This window comes from Astyanax mexicanus, chromosome 23 (assembly GCF_023375975.1).
Source record: "Astyanax mexicanus isolate ESR-SI-001 chromosome 23, AstMex3_surface, whole genome shotgun sequence".
In the NCBI taxonomy this organism is placed as follows: domain Eukaryota; kingdom Metazoa; phylum Chordata; class Actinopteri; order Characiformes; family Acestrorhamphidae; genus Astyanax; species Astyanax mexicanus.
The window spans coordinates 15,833,916-15,861,244 of record NC_064430.1 but is presented as its reverse complement, the minus strand read 5'-3'; the positions used below and the strand labels follow the sequence as shown (position 1 = coordinate 15,861,244).

The 27,329-nt window shown below is 39.2% G+C and overlaps 1 protein-coding gene across 5 annotated transcripts in view; it reads right to left on the bottom strand.

Annotated features, from left to right (window-relative positions):
• The window catches only part of il1rapl1b (interleukin 1 receptor accessory protein-like 1b), a 614,338-nt gene that overhangs the window by 544,118 nt on the left and 42,891 nt on the right, over positions 1 to 27,329 (bottom strand). For 4 of the 5 annotated variants that reach the window (XM_022668225.2, XM_022668228.2, XM_022668227.2 and 1 more), the window contains exon 2: positions 22,144 to 22,245. In XM_022668225.2, the coding sequence (XP_022523946.2) occupies positions 22,144 to 22,225 (82 nt within the window). In that variant the 5' untranslated portion in view covers positions 22,226 to 22,245. Of the gene's footprint in view, positions 1 to 22,143; positions 22,246 to 25,186; positions 25,336 to 27,329 lie in introns of all 5 variants that reach the window. The other variant, XM_049471050.1, reaches the window with a different exon arrangement.

Below are 27,329 nucleotides of genomic sequence, written 5' to 3'. Positions count from 1 at the left end.
TAGGAGATTTTTCCCCATCCTGTCCTGGTGGAACTTTGGAGATACACCAACACAACACAATACATTTACCTCAGTAGTGCTGCTACCCTATTCATGAATGTACGTATTCATGTATTTGCAGTGATGTTCAAGTCACACCTTTAACTAGCTGGCTAACTCAGCAGTGCAACTTAACTTTGTCAGACATACATTTACTTTAGTAGTGCTATTCTAGTCATACACATAACCCAACAAGGTGTAAAGATAACAAATAAGTTCTCTTTAACGTTCTAGTAACTACTGGAAACACCAACAGTCCAGTTTTTACTTATTTTTTATTTAATTCTAAAATCAACTTAATATAATTGTCTTTCAGTTTTATTTACCATTTGTCTTATTTGGTTTAATTGTCAGTATTCTTTGCTATTTAAAAGCTGTTTAAGAAGATTAAATACTTTAGTTAGATCCTGTATGTATGACAGTCAGTGGGGTGCCGACCTTATTAAGCAAATGGCAAAAATGTATGTAGCAAAAAAGCCAATTTAACAAAAAAATGCTCGATTTTTAGTTTACTAAGTAATTAACACACACAAACTGTGCCTTACACTGTGTGACAATTTCTTGATGAATGGACCAATAGAAATTCTAAAATATGACCTGAAATAAACCCTTTTTACATTGACTTACATTGAAAGTTAAAAAGGTTTTATCTCTGTACTGTAAAAAAAAAGGTGCTGTATTGGAGATGAATGTTTGGAATGAATGCTCACCATCTGTAATATTGATTATATGAAATCTGAGTTTCCAGTAAACTTGTAGCTATAAGCTTCAGTGTTAGTTCTAGCAGGTAACTAGCAGAAAAAACGGGGTATTTGTTTTGCAGACATTCTACATTATAGATTTGTTCCTCACGTGTTTCTCAACCAATCATCAGCTTCCACCTGTTTTTATAAGACCTCCCCTTTTTTGCCTCGCTTTTCTACTCGCATGTGTTGTAACATTTCCCATCCTTCCACTCTACCACCTTAAATTTTGTCCTGCCCGCTGACCAGAGGTTGGATTCTCCCCTGCCTCCTATGTACCGCAGGATCTGCAAAGGTTCCAGATGTTCCAGACCAGGAATGATATCTATCACATTATTAATCACATAAAAGATGTTTTTATTGCATTCTTGCCTCTAGAGTCTTCCTGGTAGAACTGTATGTTATGCATGTGCCCTCAAAAATAAGTCCAGAGTGAATAGACAGGCCCTGCTTTTGAAACTGGTCATGGTGACGTACAACCTGTCATCTCCTAAACCCGCTAAACTGGATGTGTGCTGAGAGAAATGAGTTTGCACTGTGTAGCAATCTTCCCTCGGGCTCATTTTAGTAACACGTTGTCAGCTTGGGCCATTACTCCCAAACCACTCATCCAGACACGTCGCTCATCTTCCACTAGCGAAAGAAAGAGGCGACGGGAAGAAAACGAGCAAAACTTCTGGAGGGGTCTGGAGAGCTCACTAGAGAGTTGTTTTTCTCCCCCCACCCAAAAGAAGACACATTTCTGTATTGATTACGGGACACGCTCCCCCAACCGCAAAATCTGTGGTGCATTCCAGCTCCCCGCCTGCTCGTTTCAGCAAATTGTCAAATCATCTCCCCAAAGCATGGCGGCCATGATTTCCTGTCAAAAAGTCTTGGGGAAAAAAAAGAAAGATGAAAGCAATTTATCCGCAAAGCCACCGGAAGAAAAGTGAGAAACGTCTTGGGCTGTCTGTCTTTAGCCTCTTACTCTATCCGTCGGATGAATTTGGAGAACCAAACAGAAACAAACTTTGAATTCATGTTACTCGACTGAAAAACAGGCGAGCTGTTTTACATAATGGGAAATGCCATTTTAAATAGAGATGGGTGTCTGTGTTATAGGTTTGAAGCTGCTGTTCTGAGCTCATTTTCTCATCAAAAATGTTGAACGTTGTACAGCTACAGCTACACCTCCATGTCCACGCCCTCCTGATGTATGGTAAAAGAGATACAGGGGTTGGACAATGAAACTGAAACACCTGTCATTTTAGTGTGGGAGGTTTCATGGCTAAATTGGAGCAGCCTGGTGGCCAATCTTCATTAATTGCACATTGCACCAGTAAGAGCAGAGTGTGAAGGTTCAATTAGCAGGGTAAGAGCACAGTATTGCAAATTCACTCAAAAAAAATGGGTGACATGCCAGAGTTCAAAAGAGGACAAATTGTTGGTGCACGTCTTGCTGGCGCATCTGTGACCAAGACAGCAAGTCTTTGTGATCAAGTATCAAGAGCCACGGTATCCAGGGTAATGTCAGCATACCACCAAGAAGGACCAACCACATCCAACAGGATCAACTGTGGACGCTGTAAGAGGAAGCTGTCTGAAAGGGATGTTCGGGTGCTAACCCGGATTGTATCCAAAAAAAAGCATAAAACCACGGCTGCCCAAATCACAGCAGAATTCAATGTGCACCTCAACTCTCCTGTTTCTACCAGAACTGTCCGTCACCACAATAAATTATTGTGGTCTAAAACCAGGTGTTTCAGTTTCATTGTCCAAACACTGTATCTCGTTGGACAGCAGCAAAGCAGTACTGTATGTAAATTGATTATGAAGTGTTGACATTAGTGTTGAATTATTGCATTTGTATTTTATAGATGGTAGATGGATGGGACGTTCCATTTCTGAAGTTCCAAAGTGAGAATTTAACATTCCTCGATCCACAGTATCTTGTGTGCACCAGGAAAACAACATAGAAGGCCTAACCATCCACAAGTCAATGGAATTGTTGGAGGCTGTAAGAGACTTGAGACTAGGATAAATATTGACCTTCCAGCAAGACAATGACCCTAAACATACAGCCAGAACTACATTGGAATGGTTTAGATTACAACTGCAAGTTTTTTAGGGTAAGTCTCTACCAGCTTAGAGAACCTAAAGACACAAATGCTCAATGGGATTCACGAATGTATATTCTAGAAAGGCCCAGTCAAAGTCCTGAATTAAATACCATTGAGCATCTGTAGCAAGACATGAAAATCGTTGTTCATAGACGCTCTCCATCCATCCAACCTAGCTGAGATTGAGCTATTTTGCGAAGAAGAATTACAGTAATTGCAAACATCTCTATCTTTAGATGAGCAAAGCTGGTTGAGACATACTGTACCCCAAAAGACTTGTAGCTGTAATCTAAACCATTCCACTGTAGCTCCGACTGTACGTTTAGGTTTAGGTCATTGTCTTGCTGGAAGGTCAATCTCCTCCTCATTCTCATGTTTTCTTCCAGGATTTCCCTGTATTGGTCTTTTCATCCATCTTCCCATCAACTCTGACCAGCTTCCCTATACAGAATGTCCCGGTTAAAAAAAAAACCATCATCCCCACAGCATGATGCCGCCACCACCATGTTTCACAGTGGGGATGATCTGTTTAGAGTGTAAAGCAGTATTCATTTTCTGCCACACATTGCAACTGCAAACAGCAATTCATAATTCATATGCTTCATTTAACAAAGTATTTCTTCTGGATAAAACTCTTCCATAAAGGCCATATTTGTGGAGTGCATGACTTTATTGCATGATAGTTGTCCTGTATACAAATTCTCCCACCTGAACTGGGGATTTCTGCAGCTCCTCCAGAGTGACCATGGGCTTCTTTGCTTTCCTTGCTTGAGCTGTCAGTTTGGGTACATGGCCATGACATTTTTGGCCACACGTTGTGCTTTGCATTTAGGCCAGAAATGTTCGATAATGTTCAATGTTGGTCTCATCTGAGCCCAATACTTCTCTGTGCCCTCTACATGGCTTACGGCAAAAAATACATTTTACAAGTTAAAGGGGTATGAATGCTTTTGTAAGCCACTGCACGTACATAAAATTCTGGTGAAACACAGTGAACCACTCTGTGCCACTGTATCAATCCGATGGCATCTGGTGTGTGCCTTATAACATCTTCTTCTCTTCACAAGTTCACAGATAATCTTCGCCAGTCTGTTATAGTGCTCCCTGTCGGCCTCTTCCCAACCAAATTAGCAAGGCGCATGTGCTGAAGCGCACAAAACCAGTCCTCTGGGATCACCACGCTGCAATAAATCTACAGACTGATCACCCTTTTTTTTTTGCAGAAACCTGAAACCTAGCATCTCTTCGCTCTCACTCCTACTTTCCTTTTGCCTGACTCTTCCTCTCTTTCTCGCTCTCTCGTTCTCTCTCTCTCTCCCTGCATGCAGCTGGTTGGCAGTGAGCAGCAGGTTCTTGGCGAAGTGAACTGCGGTAGAGAGGAAAACACAGTCCCAGCATCCGCCATTTCCAATATCATGCAATCAATCTACGCTTCTTTGTTTCTTTCTGCTCTCGCTGTGCAGCTCTAGTGATAACCACAGGAAATATCGACTGAGAGCCGAGAGCATGCGTCCGTGTCCATGTAAGTGTGTTTGTGTGTGTATTCAGTTTGCCAAATGTATCTGTGTGTATTCGGACATGGCTGAGCCAGGAACACCTGGTTACGAGTGATTTCACCTGCTCTTATTTACTAGTCACTACCATTACATTCATTACATAGCTTTCCTTGCTAAGACTTCAATAGAAAAAGGGAACCACCAAAAAAAGTCACACTCTCTAATATTTGGTTAAAGCGCTTTAAGCTTTGATTGCAGCTTTATGCATTCACTGTGGCATTGTCTCCATAAGCTGCTACAATGTCACAACTAAAATGTATTTCAATCCAGTGTTTTCCATTATTTTTTTTTACCAAAATCTTGCAGCAGCATTGATGATGCTAGAGTCTGACCGCTGCACAAAGTCTTCTCCATTCAGCACATCCCAAAGATTCTCAATGAGGTTAAGGTCTGGACTCTGTGGTGAATTCTCTCAATCCATGTGTAAAAATAATGATCTCCTGCTCCCTGAGCCACTCTTTCACAATGCTTGTACCATCAGGGAAGAAAAAATCCATTGATGGAATAACCTGGTCTATATTCAGTATATTCAGGTATATTCAGTATATCCAGATCATTTGTTTACTTAAATCCAGGTGGCGATTTGAAAATTGGCAGTGTACTATGAAAATTGATTATACTAGCCTGGACCAGCTTTATGTAGAGCAACAATTCTTTTTTTTTTCAGATCCTCAGAGAGTTCTTTGCCATGAGGTGCCATGTTGAACTTTCAGTGACCACTATGAGAGAGTGTGACACATCTGCTCCCTATTTACACCTGAGACATTGTAACACTAATAGGTCACATGACACTGGGGAGGGAAAAAGACTAATAGGACACAATATGATAATTTTCAGTTTGGGGTATACTCACTTTTGTTGCACTTTTGTGGTTTAGAAATTGGACATTAATGGCTTTGATTTGATTTATTTTGAGGGCACAACAAATTTACCCTGTTATACAAGCTGTACACTGACTACTACTTTGTCACACTCTCTAATATTTTGTTGGAGACTTTAGCTTTAATTGTACCATGCATTCACTGTGGCATTGTTCGAAAAGCTTCTGCAATGTCACAAGATTTATTTCAATCCAGGGTTGCATGAATTTTTCACCAAGATCTTGCAGCATTGATAATATATGAGCTTGACCTCTGCACAAATCCTTTTATTCAGATCCTCAGAGAGTTCTTTGCCATGAGGTGCCATGTTAAACTTCCAGGGACCAGTATGAGAGAGAGTGTAACACTAACGAGTCACATGACACTGGGGAGGGAAAATGACTAATCGGACACAATTTGACCATTTTCAGTTCAGTTTCAGGCGTATACTTAATTTTGTTGCCAGTGGTTTAAACATTAGTTATGTGAGTTGTGAGTTGGTGAGTTGGGTTATTTTGAGGGCACCACAAAGTCACCCTGTTATACAAGCTGTACATTGAATACTTTACAATGTCTCAAAGTGTCACATCTTCAGGTTTTGTTCCAAGAAAAGGTATATTTAAATATTTACAGAAATGTATGGGGGGTATTCACTTTTGTGCAATACTGTATATTCTGTATATTATGTTTACAGTGATTCATATTGCAGGGAAAATATAGTTATAGACTGTTATTTGCTAAGGTGCTGTCAATATGGCAACTGGTGGGGAATTGAAAGCTCTGACCTGGGGGACAATAAATTATCAATTCATTGGTGGAATAGATCCTCAAGCTTCGAGAACTGGCGCACGCAAATTCTATTCGTTCCAAATGTGTCACCATATGCTTCCACCAGCCTCTCCTGCACTGTGTCAGTAAGGGCTGCAGTATATGTGGGTTAGAGGCAGGCATATACTGTGCCGTCCCTCAGGGCTTCTACCGTTCCCTTCCCCAAAAACCTGGAAGAGTACCAGGGAGTTAGAAACACTGTACAATTCAAGCTTACAGGCACTTTCTCTCTTTCAAAAACTCTTGTTCAAACTTTTTTCTGTGTTTGTGGGCTCTTATAATTTGCTGCAGTGGATAAATTCTACATTCACAACGAGTTTGGTAGTTTGAAACATGAAGCCGCTTCTTTAATATCAAGCAGTATCTTGCATACAGTCATTGTGAATATGTAACCAAGAAGGCACAGTAATGTGATAATGATCATGACCGGCGGCATCTGGCTTGAGTTGTCCGTGAGAACAGAGAAGCGGTAATGGCAGAACATGCACCACATATACACATTTAGTGCAGGAGGCCCAACATGCATATATTAGGGGTGGGACAATACAGTACAATATTGATATTGTGATATACTGTACAGCTCTGGGAAAAAATGAGAGTGAGATTTTTGATTTTACCAAATTGAAAAACTCTGGAATATAATCAAGAGGAAGATGGATGATCACAAGTCATCAAACCAAGCTGAACTGCTTGAATGTTTGCAACAGGAGTGGCATAAATTTAGCCAAAAGCAGCGTGTAAAACTGGTGGAGTGCAGGCCAAGCTGCATTAAAACTGTGATTAAAAACCAAATATTGATGAATATTCTGAACTCTTAAAACTTGAAAAAATTATGAACTTTTTGGGTTTTTTCGCATTATTTGAGATCTGAAAGCTCTGCATCTTTTTTGTTATTTCATCCATTTCTCATTTTCTGCCAATAAATGCTCTAAATGACTAATTTTTTTTATTTGGAATTTGGGAGACATGTTGGGAGACATGTTTATAGAATAAGACAACAATGTTCATTTTACTCAAACATAAACCTATAAATAGTTCCCAAGGTAAGACTTTTCGCCTACGTTTCTAAACATTTTAGAAGCTTGATGATTTTTTTCGATCTTTCTGATTCTAGTCTCGGTTTCGAAGTAACCAAAGCACTTTTGTAAGTTGCTCTGGATAAGGACGTTTACTCAATAAATTTACTTGTAATTACTTCACATGGTGGTGCTAGTTTTTAGTGATTGGTTGTCAAATTCTAGAAAACTGACACCAATCCAAAAATCCATAATTGCTGCTTTTCCTGACCAATTAAATGTCTTAGAACAAGATGTGACGTAAATATCATGTAAAACCCAAACTTGCTGCATAATCTTCTGCAGTGGGTGAATTCCATATCCACCCATTCTGCATAGTGACAATGAATTTGGTGGGTTGAAACATGAAGCTGCTGCTTTAATTCCCAGCAGTTGCTCGCACAGCCATTGCTGTCTCTCCAGCTTGTTTTCCCTGCAATTATGTAACCAAGATCTGTGAAGTAAAGCTGTGCAGTTCTCATTTTCCTTCTCCTTTTTTTCCCTTGCATTCTCTCTCACTCTTCTTCTTCTCACAAAGACCGCACACAAAAATTCTTGGTACGGGCAAATTCGAGCACCACGCCCACATCCCACATGGCGGCTGCGGACCTTAACACCGACGGCAGCCCCTCTTTTTTTTTCCTCATGGGAAATAGCCTCCCCTTGTCAGTACTGTCAGTTCGGCACCATATTTAACATCCTTTAATATCAATTACAAAGTCAAGTGAACAGCCCTAATTGAATTTGTGCGCTGCTGACGCCCCTTGTTAAAAATCACTGTCTCTTCCAATTAGCGCCCGCCGTTTTATTGGTCAGACCATGAGTGGCCCTATTTGGGTCAGGAGTGGAATCCATTTTTAACTGAAATATCGATCCTGACATCCTCTCCCGCCACAAAAAAAGGGAGAGAAAGAGAGAGAGAGAGAGGGAGAGAAACCCTCCATTGTGATGATGCCGTCATTTTAAATAGAGTGTCAGCAGCGCCCTTGACGGCTCCCGCAAAATTATGGCGGAGCGTTAAAAATCGGAAGGCAGCGAACGGCAAGGCTGACTGAATAGATGGTCCGGAGCTCTATTTCTAAATGCTTTAATGACAAGCAGCGCTGAGAGCGCCTCTCCATCAGGCGTGACAGAGCAAACGCTGTAACCGCGAGCATTACGGCCCACTGGAAACATTATTTGAACAGAGTGGGTAAATATTGCAGCGGAAAAGTAAATGACATTTGGGCAGAAGCAGCAACATCGTCTCGCCTGCAGCATCGCCACAGAGCAGTCAATGCAATATGTAATATAAGGAACTGAGGGTGTGGCATATGCATGCCTTATACCTTACGGAAACACATAATATACATGAATATAACTTGTGTAACATCTTGAGATCACACTTTATGAGAAATGTTGCTAATAACTGTGTAGTTACACATGAATAATCATGTAATAACTGTGTAATTACCAGTGAAGTAGATATTTCCACAGATTAATAACAATTGTACAAGTTATATGTGTATATACAGCTCTGGAAAAAAATAAAAGATATTGATTTTATCAAATTGAAAACCTTTGAAATATAATCAAGAGGAAGATGGATGATCTCGAGCCATCAAACCAAGCTGAACTGCTTGAATTCTCGCATCAGGAGAGGCATAAAGTTATCCAAAAGCAGTCTGTAAGACTGGTGGAGGGGAACCAAAAAAACAGGGTTATTCCATTAAATATTGATTTCTGAGACCTTTTTAAAACTTTAAAAAAAATATATGAATATGATCTTGCTTTCTTTGCATTATTTGAGGTCTGAAAGCTCTGCATCGTTTTTGTTATTCCAGACATTTCTCATTTTCTGCAAATAAATAAAGGGGGAGCAGGTGTAAACAGTAGATAATGGTAGTAACCACATGGCCACAACGTGGCTGGGCACGTGCTTGTAAACACAGCAGCAGACAGCCTGTCGAAAGCTGTGCACCTGAGTTTGGCACAGTTGTGTGCAGATATTTCCAGTAACAGGAAATACCTGAGCCTTTTAGCTCAGTTTCTTTTTTTTATCATTAAATTTAAATTTTCTATTCTATTATTGTTATTTTGCTGTTTTCCTCGGGTGACTTTAAAGTGCTCACACAGCCCTTGGTCGGTCTAGATTTCTGACTCAAGACAACGAATGGGTGGGGGGGGGGGGGGGGGCTGGTGACATCATGGGGCTGGTGACATCACGAGTCCTGCATTGTTTAATATCACAAAAAAAAAAAAAAAAACATTGCAATGTCAAAATTTTCTAATATCATCCATTCCTACTTACTTCAAACTGTTAGTTATAGCTCAGACCTTTCCTATTGGCCCCTAATGGAACCATTTATTTGCATAGTGGGTGTGTCACCTCCCTCTCCCTTTCACTCACCATTAGTGTGTAGTTGTGCCCTCCCAGCAACAGTGCCCTAAGACATAAATAGGGAGCCATTTCATTAGTAGGTTTGATTTTGGTCTGAAAAGAGTAAAGCCTCATAGAGTTTTTTATAGAGTAATCATATTAGACACCGACTTCAAAAGAACGAGAATGGCTGTGTGATTTAGTCCAGTTAAATCTACCTTTCATCTGCTCATCAAATAACTGAAAAGAAAGGTTTTCAGAGTTGAGTGGATGGATGAGTAGATGCATTCATCCTCTACCTAAAGTGCAAGGGCAAAATGTCCATTTAATAAAAGGATCAGTAAATAAAAAAGTATATACTGTATAGACAAACCAATTGGAATACCATCTTCTTTATTGTTTGTTCAGAACACAAGGGTATTAAGGCTCATTATCCCATTTTCTACAACTTTTGTTGGGGTAACTCTAATCTCTACAGTCCAGAGAACTAGAGATGCAAGGATTAATCGACAAAGTCTACAACGAAAATTAGTTGACATGGAATTTCATTGTTTACATATCATCAATTAGTTGACTAATAAAATAGTCATTAACTGCAACCCTAATGAGAACCACCTGAGACACTGTCTGGCTCGTCAGGATCAGAGAAGATCTGAGTAGATGGTTCTTCTGAAGAAGTAAAGGCACTGCTACAACTTCTTAACCAAATAAGAGATATGGATGATTAACTTGAAGCTCAAGATGCGGTAAACATGCATTGAATACGGAGGAAAGCACAGTGACCCGGTTCCGATACATCAGCTCACAGATGCCTTGTGCTGATCGACATCACCCTAAGAGTGATGAGCGGAGGGAGTGCCATCTACCCACCCACATGGCCGGGATTCAAACCAGCTATCTTCCAGACAACTTGAAGCTTAAGATGCAGTAAAACATGCATTGGGTCGGGAGCTTCACCAATAGGAAAAACAAATAGAGGGCATGATATAATAAAAAATAATCGTGATTAATCCACTTATTGAAAAAAATAATTGTCAGCTCTAATGAGAACCATCTGAGACGCTGGCTTGTCTGGCTTGTCAGGATCAGAGAAGATCTGAGTAGATGGTTCTTCTGAAGAAGTAAAGGCACTGCTACAACCAAATAAAAGATGTGGATGCTTAACTTGAATCTCAAGATGCGGTAAAATATAGCAAGCTGCATGGCCGGGATTCAAACCAGCTATCTTCCAGTCTTGGTGGCAGCGCTTTAGACCACTGGACTGCTGAGACACTGTCTGGCTTATGCTTATTAGGATCTGAGAAGGTCCTGAGTGCTGGTTCCTCTTAAAAAGTAAAGGCGTTGCTACACCTTCTTAACTAAATGAGAGATATGAATGCTTACCTTGAAGCTCAACATGTGGTGAACCTTGCATTGGATCCCCATTCCGATACATCAGCTCACAGACGAGCTGTTTGTGCTGCTCGACATCACCCTAAGAGTGATAAGCAGGAGGAAGCAAGGCAGCAAGGCAGCTGATGGCAAGCTGCATGACCGGGATTCAAACCAGCTATCTTCCAGTCATAGCAGCAGCGTTTTAGACCACTGGACTGCTGAGACTCTGTCTGGTTTATGCTTATCAGGATCTGAGAAGATCTGAGTAGATGGTTCCTCTGAAGAAGTAAAGGCAATGCTACACCTTCTTCACCAAATAAGAGATGTGGATGCTTACGTTAAGCTCAAGATGTAGTAAACCTTGCATTGGTTCCCAATTCCATACATCAGCTCACAGACGCATGGTTTGTGCTGATCGACATCACCCTAAGAGTGATGAGGAAAAAGAGTGCCATCTACCCACCAGAGGTAGCAAGGCAGCTGATGGCAAGCTGCATGGCTGGGATTCAAACCAGCTATCTTCCAATCATAGTGGCAGCGCTTTAGACCGCTGGACCTCTGAGACCCTGTCTGGCTTATGCTTATCAGGATCTGAGATGGTCCTGGCATCTGAGTAGATGGTTCCTCTGAAGAAGTAAAGGCGCTGCAACACCTTCTTAACCAAATAAGAGATAAGAGATGTGGAAGCTTAACTTCAAAGCTCTGTTGATTCGGACCGGAGAGTGTGTGCAGTCTTGCTCTTTTCTGGTGGTCCACAATTAGCTCTTTGACCTCCTAGGTGTTCAGGGAGAGGTGCCATATGCTGGATCTCCTCCCTGTGGGCCGATTCATCATTGTCACTGACAGATGCGGCTGACCTCTGTGGTGTCAGTTGCAAACATATGATGATGCCTGATCTATGCGGAGGCGCATAGCAGGTAACAGGTGAACGGGAAGAAGATCAGAGGGCTCAGCACAGAGCCTAGTGGCACTCAGGAATTCCCTGAGATCCTGCAGAAGGATATATGGCCATCTGGAGGTCCAAGACTCATGGAGTATGCACGGAGGAGCTTGTAACCAGTGACCTGCCTGGTGGAGATGAAGGTGTTGAAGGCAGAGCAGTGTCATATACGTGTTTTTGAACACAAGTACGGCAATTAAGAGCCTGTTGCCTTAGCGTTCTCTTTGAAGCACTGATTTATCTTCATCATTTAAAGCTGGGAGCCCTTGACCTAACTCAAGCCCAAAGTACCTTTTCATCTAAAAGTGGTAACGCAAATTATCACTAATGTCGCGTGAATACGGGATGATGTTGCCATTATGCCAGATAATGAATTTCCAAGCAAATGGCAAATAAACTGCTTGATTTTAGGGTTGTCATCCTAAATTGAGTGAGGGATATCAAATTATCCAAAGCTTTTAAACAGGTGCTCTCAGACGAAAAGAACAGCCACTTTGAGTCATTTAGAGAGCTCGTCATAGATGGTCACCTGATCTTTAAAAGAGCATGAGTTAATACTCAAATTAACTCAAGAAACAACACTCCTCTAGTGGTTAAGTAGGTAAACACAATGATACAACACAATGATAGTTCATGAATACTTCTCTCTTATCACTTCTCTATTCAGAAAGTCTTATTATCTTATCATTTAATTATGCTACTCATGAATACTTCTTGGTATTGCAGTGGTGAATAGTTACAGTAACTAGGGATGTCCCAATCACAATTTTTTTTGCCCCAAAGTCTGAGTCATTTGATTTTGATTTGATTTTCTATCTAATACTCAATGCATTAGAAAAAGGCAATGCAGAAAAAAAGAAATAAATGAATTTATTTTTTTTTTGTAAGCGGTATTAAAAATATTTCAAATTTTAACAGAAAATGTATGAAATAGCTATATACCTAAATAATTCCCAATTAAATATCCATTTTTCCCTCAATAAACGATCTAAAACAATGTCCCACAGGAACAATTCTGTGATTAATCATAATTACGATCATGATTCATTTTTGCGAATGCTATTAGCTTTAATGGTGGAAATAAATGCAGGTATAGCTAAACGCATAAATCAGCATTGCTAAACAGCATGATCAGATCTGGTACCTTCCTAACAGTACAGTATTCACTATCTAATTGTTTGTTACAAGCTTAGAGTTTATCAGTCACTACCTGTGTTAGAATACACATGCTGGTGCAGTGGCAGGTTTCGTACTATATGTGTTTTATATGTTTCCCAGTTTTGAATAAGACAAAAGTAACTAAAGCACAATTAAATTTTACTGGTTTAATTTAGGTTATAATTGAACTTTTTTTTATCAATCTGTTTACTGAGTTTTAACCAGACATAACAAACATGTGTTTAAGAGATTAACAGTTATAACAGTATAATGTGACCAGAATCAGAACAAACAAAAATAAATTAAAATAAGGTAAAATAATAATAATAATAATAATAATAATAATAAAGTAAAATAGACAAGAGCAAAAAATTATGCAAACATTAAGATCAGATTCTGTTACAAAAGTCAGTCAGTTAAACTATTAAACTAGTGGTGGGGAAGTATGGTTATAATTAAACTTAAACTTAAAACAAAACCAAAACAAATAAACCTTAGTGATAATCTGTTTAGTTTCCCCAATAGTTTTGTTAAGAATCTAAACAGATAATGATGTGTGACCACCTTTATTTTGTATTTGTTTTTGTTTTTTTTTTGTTTTATTTTTTCTATTTTTTTAAACCAAGCTAAATCACCTAGCAAATATTATAGTTTACCCAGAATGAAACTGACCTTATAACACACACACACACACACACACACACACACACTATAGCTATAATTGTTCGCCCAGCAGAGACACATTTGTACAGTGATGCAGGAGTTCTGCATATGGATCGGAACTGATTAAGAAGATAAATGGGCCTGTGTTGCTGCTCTGTCTAGACCACAGTCTAGGATTCCAATACAGAGGATATTGTGGTAAGTATGCTATTGTGTATGTATCAATTTCCGATGCATTCAAATAAACGAGCGCAGCTTTACTCAGTCATTAATTTACACTGACCTACTTAAACGGCAGGATGTGAGATTGTGAGTGCAGTTCATTCTGTATGGTGTTATAGTTCATCTTACATTTTTTTCAGCAGGAACACAGTCTAGTTCCTGGAAAAACTAAAGTGTTTTTATCAACGCACAAATATTCTCTATAACCTGAACAACTGTTTGGAGGGTTGATGGAAAGACAAACGTTTGGAGAATTAAAGGATCTGCTCATGATTTCAAACATACCAGCTCATTTGTGAAACATGGTGAAGGTAGTATCATAGCTTGGGCTTGCATGGCTTGGTTCCATTACCTTTAAAGGGGACTGTAGGTCTGGAAGCTCTTGTAACACTCAACATCAATCAATTTTTTTAATAAAGTCCCGCCCTTAACAATAAGAGCCAATCAGCTTGCTGCATACACTGCAAGTGAATAGGTGGTGGCTGATTTCACATGTATTGGAGGATGTATTATAGCCTTCACCATGCAGAGAAGTGTTGGGGGCATTACTAGTGATGGGAGGAGTTTATATGAACATGGTTTTGGTAATTGGTCTTCAAAACTGGGGAGAAAGTGAGAAATGGGGTAAAATTAGAAAAAAAAAGAAGAAGAGGAAGCATATCTATAGAAATCGCGTGTAATATTGAAGTTTGTCTGTCATATAATCTCATACTGAGGCAAAAAGTTTATCTTTATTCTGGTGTCAAAGGAGATCTTTCCTTTTCATGCAATTGCTTAGCTAGCCGTGGGCACTGGTTCTGTACTTTCTCTATGTAGTTTTTCTCTCATCCACTGGGTTCAAAAGTAATTCGGATTTAAAGAGGAAGCTATGGCCAAGCTTTCTGTGACCGTAAATACAAGACTGTCGCAGAATTCCTACTGATCTCTACTCTGTTTTCATTGCATGCTTTATACACATTATAAGCACAAAGTGTTTTCTCCCTCTCTCTCTCTATCTTTCTTTCTTTATTTCTTTTAAAAGGATTCAACATCAGTTGGGAATGAAAATGTTGAATGAAAATGCACTACACGACTCCAACCTGCTGTTAAACTAAAAACTGAAACTGAAAACACCCCAAAACTCAAGCCTTGTGAGCGTACAATAAAATAAAAACGAGAAAAACAGATTTAGACAAGGTTGTGGGTGGTAAGGAGCCAGTATGGAGTCAGTATGGGTTCTACAGACTAGAATACATGACTAGAGCACATATTGGAGGCTATGCTATGTCAGAGATGTTAGTAACAAGGAGACCAATCACTGGTTGCTACTGTATGAGACTGGTGTCAATTCTTATAAAGCTCAACCCCACTATCTATTCAAGAATGAGGTCCTGTCTTTCAACAAAAAAGCTGAGCCAATCAGCTTGTAGCATTCGCTATAAGTGAATGAGGATCAGCTAGTTCTAGTGGTTAACCTCTGCCTTGATAAGGAGATCTGCGCAAGTGCAGTAGCCATTCAAAGTGGGCAAATTATGAAGGCCAAATGCTACAATCTATTCATTGTTTTTTTTTTTTGTCACATTGTATTATTGATTTAAAGACTACAATTGAGACTACAAGCTAAGTGCATGTATTTAGAGAACCCTAATCTGAAATAGGCTACTGTCTCTGCTTAAACTTGTGCAACACAGGCATTGAGTGGTCAAGTGGTCTAAAGTGCTGCCACTAAGATCGGGAGATCGCTGGTTCGAATCCCGGTCATGCAGCTTGCCATCACCAGATTGCATCAATGATTTAAAGACTACAATTACAAGTGCATGTATTTAGAGAACCCAAATCTGAAATAGGCTACTGTCTCTGCTTGAAGTTCAGCAACACAGGCATTGAGGGGTCCAGTGGTCTAAAATGCTGCCACTTAGATCGCTGGTTTGAATCCCGGTCATGCAGCTTGCCATCACCAGATTGTATCAGTGATTTAAAGACTACAATTAAGACTAAAAGCCAATTGCATGTATTTAGAGAACCCAAATCTGAAATAGTCTACTGTCTCTGCTTAAACTTGAGCAACACGTGCATTGAGGGGTCCAGTAGTCTAAAGTGCTGCCACTAAGATCAGGAGATCGCTGGTTCGAATCCCGGTCATGCAGCTTGCCATCACCAGATTGTATCAATGATTTAAAGACTACAATTAAGACTGCATGTATTTAGAGAACCCAAATCTGAAATAGGCTACTGTCTCTGCTTAAACTAATGCAACACGGGCATTAAGTGGTTCAGTGGTCTAAAGTGCTGCCACTTAGATTGGGAGACCGCTGGTTCGAATCCCGGTCATGTAGCTTGCCATCAGCAGATTGTATCAGTGATTTAAAGACTACAATTAAGACTACAAGCTAAGTGCATGTATTTAGAGAACCCAAATCTGAAATAGGCTACTGTCTCTGCTTAAAGTTGAGCAACACAGGCATTGAGGGATCCAGGGATCCAGGGATCCAGGGATCCAAAGTGCTGCCACTAAGATCGGGAGATCGCTGGTTCGAATCCCTGGGTTTAAATCCAGGTCATGCAGCTTGCCATCATCTGCCGGAGCTGTAAAAAGGTCACAGTTTGACCTCTGAGGGTTTTACTGCCCTGCAAAAAGAACTAGTGAACTCCTTTAATAACTAACATACAGAGCGTTGATTGACAGGCGGTAAATGTCCCAAGAGTTCTATCAGTATGTGAGCTGTGAACATGGAAAATGCTTATATATTTTATAGAAACAGGCTTGTTTCATGCTGCTGTTATAATACAGGTAAAACAGGTAAAACTTGTTTCAGAGGTTAAAAATACTGTCAATTTCAAGTTTTGGAGCGTAAAACTCTAACTATAACTGTAGCTGTGCTTAATTAGTGGAATGATCATGTACACAGAAAATTGCATTTTTTCTTTTCGTTTGTAGTGTTTATAGTAAGTATATAAATACAACATGTTAGTTGTTAGTTATAAATTGTTGTAAATATGTTACACTCACACACACACACACATACTGGTCCAGTCAATTTGATTTAATAATAAGTGATTCACCAATAATATAAAGGCTTCAAAAAGTAAAAAAAAAAAAAAAACAATTATTGTAAATTATCTTGTGAACCATGGTAAACCATGAGCTGTAAGTGGTACAAAAAGTGATTACATAATATTTTTTATATTTATATTTATTGACCTAAAGAATTGGTAAAAACATAGATCAAAGGGACCTGAGAACAGTATTGCTGTACACCCTTTAATGTTAAAGCGTTTTTTACCCCCATTTTTAAAGCAGCAGTAAAGAATAAACAGTATCCCCAATGAAGAGGTGACAAAATATTGAATAAATGTCATTAATGTGCTGATAAGAGCTGTGAAATTGGTATAAAATGCTTATATATTTGATAAAACGTTGAATTGTTTTATGCTTCTGTTATGTTACAGGTTAAACTGATTTGTTTCAAACCTTAAAAATACTGGAATCGTTTTTTTGTTTTAATGATTTCTGAAGCGTAAAACCTTAACTATAACCGTAGATGTGCTTAATTCATAAGTATATAAATATAATGTGTTAGATTTACATACACAAACACACACACACTGTTCCAGTCAATTTGTTCCAGCAATGACAATTAAGGCTTCAGAATGTTTAAAAAATTAAACTTATAATAATAAAAATAATAATGGTGAATTATTGTCAATTGTGTGCTACGTTATGTTGGTCTATCACTTAAAATATCAATAAAATACATTTAAGTTTGTGGTTGTAAGGTGACAAAAGTTTAAAGGGTTTAAATACCTTTATTTAAATTAAGGACTTAAAAAATCCTAAAGCGTACAGACTGCCACTTTAAATATAACATCAAAACTACTAGTATATCCACAAAGGGAAGAAAAAAAAAGGTTTTGGAGACTTATGGACACTTTCAAACCTCTGGGATCTGTTCTGAGGCAGCATTCGCCATGTCTGATGTGATACCCTCATGGTGCCACCTCCAGTACGTTCCCCAGGCTCCACATTGAATGTGTTCCCACGCGACAACTCCAATATGGTGCGGCGTCACACCCCGCTGCCCCAGATTAGTCCTGATAATGACAGTGGAGGCGCATGCCGCCCTGTACCAGTGGAGGGGCCATCTGGACCTCTGCGTGAGATGGGATACCTCTCTGTACCTCTGTGTGTGTGTGTGTATGTGTGTGTGTGTGTGTGTGTGTGAGTAAGAACACACACAATCCCATAAACCAACACACATACACACAGAGATTGGCAGACACTCATATGCAGTAATATGTACTCATATTTACTATTAATTCCTAATTAAACAGATTAGCAATAACAGTAATGTTGATACAATTAGAAAGTATTAAACTTTACACACAAACAAATGATAAAATTAAATATGAAAAGAAAGAAAAAGAGCACTAAACTCTAAACCATTGTCCGGTAATGCAGCAAGGAGAACGTGAGGTGGTCGAAAACGCAAGGTAATTTATTTACAAAATAAAACAACAAGCCAAAACTCAAATCAAAACAAGATACAACAACAGACAGGACTACTAGAATTAACAGCAACGGCAACCTGACTGACGTGGAACACACACAAGACCAGACAACCTAACGCTGAAAACACAGGGGCTTAAATAAACATGGAGGGAACAGGAAACAGGAAGATAATGTGGGGGCGGAGCTACAAATGAACACAGGTGGGAGCACTGAAGACATGGGTGGAGACATGGAGAGACATGGAAAACCTTTTTATGGCATTCATTTCCACCTCTGCAGTGCCCTTGCATTAAAAACTGTGCTATAGGCGAGGACAGGCAAGATTTCCATATACTTTGGTACACAGACACTCACATTATGCAAATCAGGCAATCAATAGTACCGCCCCTGTCACATCTGGTGCTGAAAGTGTTCCTGTCTCTTCCGCACTCCAGACTACATTGCCCAGAATGCACCACACGCTGACATTACACACAATCCCAATCACATGGCTTTATCCAGGAAGCAGGTCACCTGAGTACTAGCCCTATAAAAGAGGCTCATTTGCTCCTAGTCTTTGTTAAGTACTGATGGTTCTATCCTCGTACAACACGTTATCCTTTTGCCTATTGTGTTTTTTTCTCTCGTTTTTGACCTAGTTTTGTTTATTTTGTTTTGTTTCTGTTTGGCCATTCTTTTCCCTAATACTTCTGTAAATAAAGTATACTTTTATCTCCATCTGTGTGTCTAAATTCTGCCCAGCCATGACCACCCCCTGGTGACCTCCTGACCTGGTGATGTTGAACCATCTAGGTCTCAACACTATCAGAGGCACACTGCTTTAGCTTCAGCTCAGCCCAATCAGCTCTCCCTCCATGCCCCACCCCTAAACCCATACATCACCTCCACAACTACCCCTCTCATTTTGTAGCAGTGTTCAAATATCAGCCGAGGGTGGAGTCGGCTGAAACCAGGGTGTTCAGTTACTCTTTAATTAAAGCTTTCCCACACAAGAGGAGTTGACCACCGAGACTACAGTGTGTTTTTTAATAAGGCGGCGAGATCCATCTTCAAGCAGCAGCCAATAATAATCAATTAAGGGGAAACCCCTATGAATTGCTAGGCGTAGGGCGCCTCAGGCAGCCGTGGCTCAGACGATGCTGTCAGAAACAATATTATCCATTGATTTAACATAGTTAAAGAGCTCTGAAGGAGCTGAAGTAGGAGTGTATGCAAACAAAAGGGATGCTTGAGAGGGATCTCTAGTGGTTCAGTGGGAATGCTACAGTGTCTGAGAACAGATGCCAAATGTGCAATAAGAAAAACACACACACACACAAAGACACACACACACACACACTTTGCACTTTGATAGTATCCTTAGAATAGCAGCACAGACAGAGACAGAAAAAAGGCCTAATCCCAATTCACCCCTTAAACCCTACTTACCCTAACAAATCTGTGTGGGGTTACCAATAAGAAATGGGTTTAGACCAAAGTTTGAACGATTTTCACTCCTTAAATCATTGTATTGTAGAACTAAAAATGGATCAACACCATTATCCAGAGGTTCCAAACCTTCCCAACCTTTTGCTACCTTTCACAGCCCACCTAACCCACTATAAAACATTTTAAGACCCACACTGAAAAAAATGATGCGTAAAATTTACTTTAAAAAAAGCTTCGCAACTCTGCATTTGCTTTTTTAAAAATAAATTTAATTTCAGATTAATTTAACCAACATCAACTCGGTTTCAAGACGGTTTCAAGACTTAAAGCAGCACTAGGTAGGATTTCCTTGATTTTTGATCTTTTTAAAGAAGTGAAATTACAGCTTGAAACTCACTGCAGCGCTGCATTGAGGTGTAATAGGAGGTATAGCGGTGCTCTCGTGTCTGTGCCGGAGCTCCTCTGAGCTCAAACCAGACGCTGTAAGAGAACTGCGACCTGCTTTCCGACCTTTAGTTCTAACAGTTCTACAAGGACTACTGGTTCATTCTTTACAAACTAACATACAGACACTCTGGCAGAAGCTGAAAAGAGACCGAATATGTCTGTGAAAGCCAGAAAATGAGAAAGAGAAACTAATCCGCCTGAAATATTTATTACACTCTGCAACTGTAGGGGGAGACCACGAGCACAAAATCTCAATCCTACCTAGTGGAGCTTTAAATGTTACATAGAGTAAATAAGTGAACTGAACTTCAGTCAATCCTTTCTTTTACTAAAATGTACTTCATTTATTTTTGCTGAACCAATCTTTTCTTTTAGAAAACTTTATTTAATTTCAAGCATACAATATTACCAAATTACAATGACTTAATTTATACAATATTACTCAAATAACTTATGAGACATAATATATTATAATTCCTGAAATTTTAATATTTTTAGTTAAAACACACATACTACCCTGTCTCAACACATGCATGGCATGAAATACATTATTTTTACTATACTAATCCAAGAATGTTTTACATGCCATCCATGTGTTGAGACAGTGAGACTTGGTCTGTTTACAAAATAAATTGCTTTAGAGATTATGTAAATATTTAATGTGTGTTTTAACTAAAATAATTACATTACATTTGAGTTTTATAAATTTCGTAATTGTAATTAGGTAATATTGTATGCAGAAATTAGGAAAAGGTTATTAAAAGAAAAGGATTGTTTACTAAAAGTTCACTTATTTACTCTATGTAACATTTAAGTCTTGAAACCGGGTTGAAGTTACTTAAATTTATCTGAAATTTAATTTACTTTAAAAAAGCAAATGCAGAAAGTTGTTTAAGTTTTTAAAAGTAAATTTTACGCATCATTTTTTTCAGTGCACGCAAAGTTTGTTCCACCATTCAAATCTAAACAGATACACCACAAAAATCAATACAGCTCAGAAAGTTGATTGATAGGCTTTGATTGCCCTTAGAAAAAACTCGCCTCGCACTAATATCACTTATATACTTGGTCATGTGACTGCCCTGTACAATTACCAGAGGTGGGACAGCAAAGCCAGGCTTAGTCTCTTGAGCAAAGAACATTTAGAACATGAAAGACCACTAAAAAAAGTAGTAGTTAAAATGGTTCAAAATGGAGACTCTTATTCACCCTCCAACCCAACACCAAGTAAAATAATGCTCTACCATCAAAAATCGCTAACTAAATTTAGTAAATAAACAAATATCACACATAAACAAATACAGACATACAGACATAAACCCCCATAAACAACACGAACCCCAATAAAATAATCAAATACATAAACAAAAAGCAGAAGCAGAGCATGCTGGGAGCTCCACCAAGAGCATCAAAGCCCTACCCAACACACATACTCAGAACAATCAATGAGCTCAACCTAAATACTATGGTTTGATTTATGCTATTAACTCATGTAAGTCAAATATTAGAAGGATTTTTCATACACTTTAGCAAACAGGTTGAAAGCCACTGCATTATGCTTTTGCTAGCACACAAACACACACACACACACACACACACACACACTCGCCAACCAATTCATACTCTCAAACCGTTGCTCTCAGAATGACACAATTCATATCCATAAAAAAAAAACAGCTGGTGCCAACGCCAAGCCAGAGTGCACAGCTGCCATATACCCATAGATATATTTTCTAAACAGCACTCTTTCAAAAAACGTTTCAGTGCATCTAAAACCTGTCAACAAGTTTCCGCAGAGTCTAGTTCCTGGTGATTTAAGAGTAGAGTGCGCGCTGAGGTGTTTCCCTCAGTCGTGAAGACGCGAATAGCTGCTGTCCTACCTGAGCCTCGCTTAGACACCACCTTTAAGCTCTTGATCACTGTAGCGTAGAGCAGAAACTGAAGAGGGATGGGTGCTTTCATTTTTCTCCCGTCTCAATGTCCTGCAAAAAAAAGAAAAAAAGAAGAAGAAAGAAGTTAGAAGTATACAAAAACTGGACAACCCTTAGGACATAAAGGTGCATCCAAAAAAAAGTTAATATCATTGAAAAGTTACTTTCTGTCAGTATTTCTGTTTAAAATGTGAAACTCATATATTATATAGATGTATTAAACACACAGGGGGATCTATTTATTTAAGCGTTTATTTCTTTTATCGTTAATATTTATGGCTTACAGCCAATGAAAACCCAAAAATCAGAGTCTCAGAATTGTTTTAATGTTATATAAGACCAATTGGTTCTTTTGGCAGTGTGGGCAGTGTGCCAAGTCCTGCTGGAAAATGAAATCCACATCTCTATAAAAGTTGTCAGCAGAGGGATTCATGTAAGTGATTTTTTATAAGATTCTGATGCACTGACTTTAGATTTAATACTGTATAACACAGTGGATCAACACCAGCAGATGACATGTCTCTCCAAACCACCACCAATTGTGGAAACTTCACACTAGACCTCAAGCAGCTTGGACTGTGTGCCTCTCTACGCTTTCTCCAGTCTCTGATGGTCAATGATGGTTTCACTCACTTAATTTTGAACTGAATTACTGAAATAAAAAGTAGCTTTTTAATGATATTCAAATTTTAAAAAATGCACTAGTATAAAAAATGGTTTCTTTACAGTTTATGAACCAATAGACATTGGTTTTCATCAAAACTAATGCAGTTAGAAAATGATATTTTCTGTTGTAACTCATAACTTGATCAGAATGCCATCAGATACTAAGGACACATGCAATCAGCATGTTCTTATTTGATCTGTGTGGTACGTCACGGAAATCTGTGTGGGTTGTGGCCTCTGAATCTGCTTGTTCCCCAAGTCCCATTTCCACTCTCTGGGTTGTCAGGTATAGACAATAGCATGCAATGGTAACGGGCAAGTTTGCTATGTTTTGTTCTGAACAGGTAATCCCTGAGTTTCATTGAGGCTTACTAACTATAGTTGGGTAACACCCCCCCACCACTAGTTACTTAGTAGAGACGGCCATTTTATGTATATATATTCAATGATCAGCAATTGTTCTCTCTCTCTGACTCTGGCTACTGATCCCTGTTGGTAGGCTGGAACACTCAAAGCTACATTAAGGCCTCTATGACGCATCATAATGTGTCTTTCACATAAGTCTTTCACAGTAGTTGAGATAGAAACAAACTCAGGAATTCAGGAACCCTCAGGTCTTATATTACAGTAATTATATTAAAAAATAGAATCATTTGAAATGTAAAAGGTAACTAAATTGTTATTATTATTTTCCTGGAACTGGCCATGTTTTGGTCAACATTTTGACTTATTTTTGAATCTATAGAGAAAGTTCCTTTTTTTTCAAGACTTTTCTTTCAAGGAATCAGTGGCAATAATGACATCATGTGATTTAGAGAGAGTTAATGTAAATACAGATTCTGTGTTTTAAGCAAATAAATAGAGTAATGGAAGAATAAAACAAGGAACTTTGAATAGGATCCTATTTTTTTTTTTTTTGTGTTTTTCCCAATGGATTTCAGTGCTTTACCACATTGAGATGTTACTACTATATTTAAAAGGAGTAAGTTCCGCCCTTTATAACCATATATGGTTTATGCTGATGCATTTCTGAGTAATTAAGCTAAGAACACAAGGACATTGATTTTGATTTTGGACATAAAATCTGTCCGTCGGGTTCTAAGGGTTAAGATACAAGTTATTATTTATACAGGGCTTTTGTATTTTCTTCACATTGCAATCTAAAAACTATGCATTTTCCATTTGTCAGCGTACATTTGTTTATTTTCTAGGACTCATACTGAGAAAACGCTTAAATGACATACTGTGAAACAGCAAGCAGCCCCTGTCATAAAACAAGCTTGTTGTACTTGACATAAATTGTTGATCTGTGTAACAACCAATTAGCCTTTTAGATTTCTAATGCTTGGTGGAGAGGGAGGAAAAGACTCTGAACGTTCAGTGTCATACGGGCGTGAATTTACACATCATTTGTTTATTGTATTTGCACTTCAGATATTTTATCAAATGAAAACAAAACACAATGATTGTCAACATAGGAAAGAAATAAAGTAGTTTTTAATGTAGTAATTAGACCAGGGGTGTCCAAAATTAGACCAGGGGTGTCCAAACGGCGCATTTCTAGCACATAAAAACGGGCCAAAGAGTCTAAAAGCGGAGAGAGTGCGCATTTCTAGCACAGAAAAACGGGTCAAAGAGTCTAAAAGCGGAGAGGGTGCGCATTTCTAGCGCAGAAAAACGGGTCAAAGAGTCTAAAAGCGGAGAGAGTGCGCATTTCTAGCGCAGAAAAACAGGCCAAAGAGTCTAAAAGCGGAGAAAGTGCGCATTTCTAGCACAGAAAAACAGGTCAAAGAGTCTAGAAGCGGAGAGAGTGCGCATTTCTAGCGCAAAAAAAACGGGCCAAACAGTCTAAAAGTTGCCGTAATTAAGGAGTTTAATATTAAGAGACATCATGAAATTAAACATCAATTTGAAAAATCTTAGTTTACACAACACTGTCAAGGATAAAGATATTAAATCAAGTAAAATGGTGTGTAAATGAAATAATCAGGAAAAAAGTATTATTTAAAGTGGTATATTTCATTATTTGTTTTATTACAGAGTGCGGCCCGTGACTTCAAATATATTTCTACTTCTGGCCCCCAACAAAAAAGTTTGGACACCCCTGAATTAGACAGACCAATGATTGTGAAAAACACTGTAGGACTCCACGGCTCCAATAATTTCTCCTATATTGGGAATAAAGCCAGAAATGTCGGCCATATTGTCAAATTTGCAACCAAAATCTGCAGATCCAGGATTTCCTACTTATTCTTAAACTGCCCCCGTTCTCAAATAAAAGCATCTCAGACTGCCTTCACTGAGTTTGCTATCATGGCTAACTTACTTGTGAATGCTGTGTTCAAATAGCAATGGTGCTTGTGAATATCTCTACGCCGATGGACGTGGTGATCTGGACAAAGTGAGGTGTGTTCAAGTACATTTCTGGTTTATGTGTTGCTATCTTGGCAACAGAAAACACAGATGCACCACTGTCTGAAAAAAGAAAAGACTACAGTCAACCATCACATGTTTTAAGCTAACATCTCAACTAATGATCCATCTACAGATCTAATGGAAAAAAACCAACGCCACAACATCACATGATTGATAAAAGAATGATTAACTAGGTGCACCAAATACAGCTGGATTATCATTTAGATACTCCAAGTAATGTAAAGCAAGATCCTGCAAATGGTCTGTTCTTGACAAAGCTGTCAATCACTTCATCATCTAAGTGTACCACACCTTCTTATAATATAGTAGATAAAGAGCTTTAAAGACTAGTTTTTAGGGGGAAAATAAACCTAACTGTTGAAAATAAACACTGGAGATAGAGGCAGGCAAAAGCCTCTAAAATCTGGACGGGATTAGTTTCTCAGGGGGTCTTGAAATAATTTTCTCTTTTATGTGGGGTCCTCTGTGATTTTATTCCAGTCCGGAACGACCATGTTTGTGTTTTTCTTGTTCAGACGTCCTCTGAGAAAATTACAGGTTGAATTACCTACTGTTTTACACTGAACTCCTTGGTCCTCTGGTGATTTTAGTCCAGTCCAGATCCACATCTCTGAGTTTCGTCATCTCCCATTTAATAAAATAGCTATTTAATTCATTTCACTGCCACGCACCGTAATTACACTTTGGGAACGCATTTCCATGGAGATCCACGTAAAAAACACAACAGCGAGTGGAAATGGAGGAGCTACTGAAACTCACTGGTCTTCCTGTTTTTTCAACTGCAGTCCGGATGCAAGAGTTTAATTATGCAAGAGTAGAAGTGTAAGATTTATATTTCACAGACGTCCCTCTGAGAAACTAATGGTCCGGATAGGGCTTAAGACAGTTTATATATTAAATATCTTAGATCTTATTAAAATTCTACATTCAGTAGAATGGAGCTACTGAATGTCTATTCCACACATTCAATACTGCAACCAGCCAGCAGAGGCACTAGACCAGTGGTGCAGTGGTGGCTTCCCATTTTTTTTGAGACATTGTGCTGTCTGTTTTTTTTTCTTTCTACAGTCATTGAAAAGGAGACAAAGAGAGAGTGAGAGAGACAGAGAAAAAGAGAGAGAGAGAGAGAGAGAGAGAGAGAGAAGCACAAAGGCATGCAAACAGCCATTCTAAAAGAACCTGTCACCTTAATTGACACATCCGCCACCATGTTACAAAACTTTGACTTGGCATTTCAACCTGACAAAGACTTTACTTATTGAGAGCGCATAGAGAGTGGGGGGTGAGGGGGTGGGGGGTTGGACGGGGGCCTGACAGGTGAAAACGAGGATGCCTGGTGGGTGAAGGTTGGGAGGGGGGTGATGAGGGGACCCCTTTCAGTCACAGTTAGCCTCAGGGGACAGCGGTGGTGCCATTCCAGAACTGGCCGGCGTCCAAGAATGACAGCCCAGGCACAGTCCCTCTCTGAGTGGGCCATTGTACGAGGCCTGCTTCACCAAATCCACCCCTCTCACCCACTCATTAACCCTCAGCACTCCCCTCAATCCAAATCGCCTCCTAATTAGCTGCCACTCTGGCAGGGTGCAAACATTCGAACAAAAGCACATCAGAAAATGGTGGTGAGGCTCTCTTGTTTTCCCCTCGCCTCCTCTCCCGGGTAATTAGAGGTCCGTGCGGGGAGCGTAGGAGCAGTTCTAATCACCCGCTCCCAATATTTCCAGCTTTGCAACGCGCAAACATTAACCCTTTTACTGGCAAATCTGGAACGAACATCTGTAGGCGAGCGTAATACAGAGAATAGCTGATAAAGTGTGGACAGAAGACTAGAAGATAGACAGAAGAGCTGGCGATCGGCGACGTGGAATGCCCAAACAAGGATTAAAGGCTTTGCGATATGATAGAATTCAAAATGTGACTAAATGACATTTCCGGAACTGCGAGCGAGCGAGCGAGCACTCACGCCAGAGTTTCATTTGAATATGCAAGACACTGCGCCGTTGTTTCCAAGGAAACTGATCTTGCTGTTAATTGTA